General features: G+C 39.5%; 1 protein-coding gene across 1 annotated transcript in view; it reads right to left on the reverse strand.

Annotated features, from left to right (window-relative positions):
- IPMK (inositol polyphosphate multikinase) overlaps positions 1-2125 on the reverse strand; it is a gene marked incomplete at its 5' end in the record, with an annotated part of 29362 nt that extends 27237 nt beyond the window's left edge. The window contains one exon of the mRNA XM_015813259.1: positions 2040-2125. Coding sequence (XP_015668745.1) covers positions 2040-2125 — 86 coding nt within the window. The remainder of the gene's footprint in view (positions 1-2039) is intronic.
- Positions 2126-2946: the final 821 nt, after the last annotated feature.

Consider the following 2946-nt stretch of genomic DNA (forward strand, 5'->3'; position numbering starts at 1 on the left):
GTGATTTCCTCCCCCTTTGCCTTCAACACTGCTGCTAGGCCTGATAGGCCCGAATAGGACTCCACGTGGAGTACAAGATGGCTGCCCCTGCTGTAATGAGCTTTAAGTACTCGAGCCAGGAGCACTAAATGGAGAAATTAAGGGGTCCTGCTGCCTAGCTGGGATGCTATTTGCAGCCAGGTATTAATATCTCCCCCCCACACTGTTGATTTATTTTATTTTTTTAAAAAAATAATTTTTTTTAATTTATTCAAAATGGCGGCCGCAACTTTTAGACAGTAATTAAACCGTTCCGCGGCCTCAGCGTGGGGACCTGAGCTCCCCAGGGAAGCAGAACAGCTTTTAACATTAATTGGTGGCCAAATTAGCCCCCAACAGCCACCGGTTGTTTGGACTTGCAACCGGAGTTTAGGCAGCCAAAATGGCGTCTGCAAGGGCTCTGGGCTGCTTATACAGCCTCCGACGATCCGGATTCAGGCTTAAATCCGAGTCAGGAGGCTGCAATTTGCCCCAAATGTGAGGCTGAAAGCTGGGGAGGCTGGGGAGAAGGCGCAGCAAGCAGTCTCTGCTGATGCCTTCAACACCCCCCCCCACCCAGGGCCCTGGGAAAGGCAGGAAAATTTCCCCCCCACCCACACACACACCCCACCCTTTTAAAAGGTTTTGAGATCAGAATTGATCTCAGCAATGGTGGGGAAATATTAAGGGAAGATTAATTTAAATTTGCCAATGAAATAAGGGAGAATTCACCAATGTGTTTCTTTATCTAACCTGCTGAGATGAGAGCCAAGTCAAATAAGTCTTCTAAGAGCAGAGACCAAGTTAAGACTGGGTCTACTAGCAAGAGGGGTGTGGCAAGTTTGGCTACTTGGTCTCAAGAGCAGGCAGACAGTGAAAACCCATTGGTGAATTCTCCATCTCCTGTACTGGAGAAAGCAAGGTTCTACATTTAGGCAAGAAAAACCAAATGCACAGGTATAGTATAGGGGGTACCTTGCTCAATAGTAGTAACTGTGAGAGGGACCTCGGAGTCCTAGTGGACAATCACCTAAATATGAGCCAGCAGTGCGCTGCAGCTGCCAGAAAAGCCAACACAGTGCTAGGCTGCATTAACAGAGGGATAGAATCAAGATCACGTGAAGTGTTAATACCACTTTACAATGCCTTGGTAAGGCCACACTTGGAATACTGCATCCAGTTTTGGTCACTGCGATGTAAAAAAGATGTTGAGACTCTAGAAAGAGTACAGAGAAGAGCAACAAAGATGATTAGGGGACTGGAGGCTANAGGACAAGAAGCAACGGGTGGAAACTAATCAAGGAGAGAAGCAACCTAGAACTAAGGAGAAACTTCCTGACAGTTAGAACAATTAACCAGTGGAACAACCTGCCTCCAGAAGCGGTGAATGCTCCAACACTGGAAGTTTTTAAGAAGAGACTGGACAGCCATTTGTCCGAAATGGTATAGGGTTTCCTGCCTGAGCAAGGGGTTGGACTAGATGACCTCCAAGGTCCCTTCCAACTTTACTACTACTACTACTACTACTATTACTACTACTACTACTACTACTATTATTAAATTAGTTTTGATTTAATTATTATCGTCTTTATGAATAGTTCTATGGATTCTTGAATTATTGTGATCTATATTCTGGGTTCTCTCAGAAGGAAAAGTGGTAAAAAAATAATGCCATAATCTCTAAACAACAAAAGTAATACAGAAAAATTTCAAGAAATTGTTTTAAAACAGCAATACTTTTAACAACACACCCTTTGTTATCCCAAGATGGCAAATAAATTCCCAAGACAAGATGGTATTCCGATCAGCGTTGGAAAATGTGATTACATCAAGAATGGAGACATACAACAGTTAAATGCACTAGGCCAAAAATTTAAAGCTTTCAGAACCATTATACAATTTAGAATAATGGAAAAGTAAAATGCAAGACATGTTCACAAGGATAGTACACAAAATGGGTTGTTCAATTCTACAAAAAAATGTCATTGCTTCCAGTTGTTTTAGGAAATGAATTATTTTACCTTATTGTAGAAGTCTAGTTCTCTGGGTCCTCGAGGAGGTGGCTGCAATTGTTTGAGAACAGTGCCATCTGGATGCTGCAATATGCCTGAGATACAAACAAAGCAAAACCAAATATGCTGATCTTCAAACTACAATATAATTTCAGTTTTACTTCATAATGAACAGAAATCCAAACACAGAAGAGCAATTTTTAACATAAAAGCCCAAGAAATCTAATTTAGAATAATTTCTAATTATTTATTTGAAATAAGAGAGAGAGAGAGAGAGATTTAAATTAGGATAACATGGGTCATGACTTCTCAAAATCAAACAGAACAAAATCAAACAGAACAAATTCAGTCCTTAAGTTACTAATTATACATTTTATACATTCCATTATTAGTGATTTTATGATCTGAGAAGCTCAGAAATTAGTTAAGATTAGGTTCAATGTCCCTTACTTTTTATAAACTGCAGGAACTATGATACCAGTTTTTCATTTTCTCATACTGAATACTTAGTATCTTTATTTAGACAATGTTTGTTAATAATACTTGTTGGATAATCAATGAGAAAACATAGTATTGCCTTTTATAGAGATGTATACAGATGATTAATTTTATCAAAACTACTATCCGAACATTTCTGGGCATCAATTTAAATTTAATTCTAACATCAGTTGTGCCAATTCTGTGATGTTGAACTGCAGCTTATTTTATCTTTAAAAATTACATTTAAAGCCTATTGTATTCAGAACAGATTCTATACTTTAAGATTTATATTACAAGAATTACATTAGCTAGATCAGTGGTTCTCAACCTTTTTAATGCCGTGACCCCAACCAGTCATAAGTCGAGGACTAAACCGGTCGTAAGTCGAGGACTAAACCGGTCGTAAGTCGAGGACTTTCCCTGCCCGGGAGTGCCA

This window comes from Protobothrops mucrosquamatus, unplaced genomic scaffold, assembly GCF_001527695.2.
Source record: "Protobothrops mucrosquamatus isolate PMUCROS unplaced genomic scaffold, P.Mucros_1.0 scaffold149, whole genome shotgun sequence".
Classification (NCBI taxonomy): Eukaryota; Metazoa; Chordata; class Lepidosauria; order Squamata; family Viperidae; genus Protobothrops; species Protobothrops mucrosquamatus.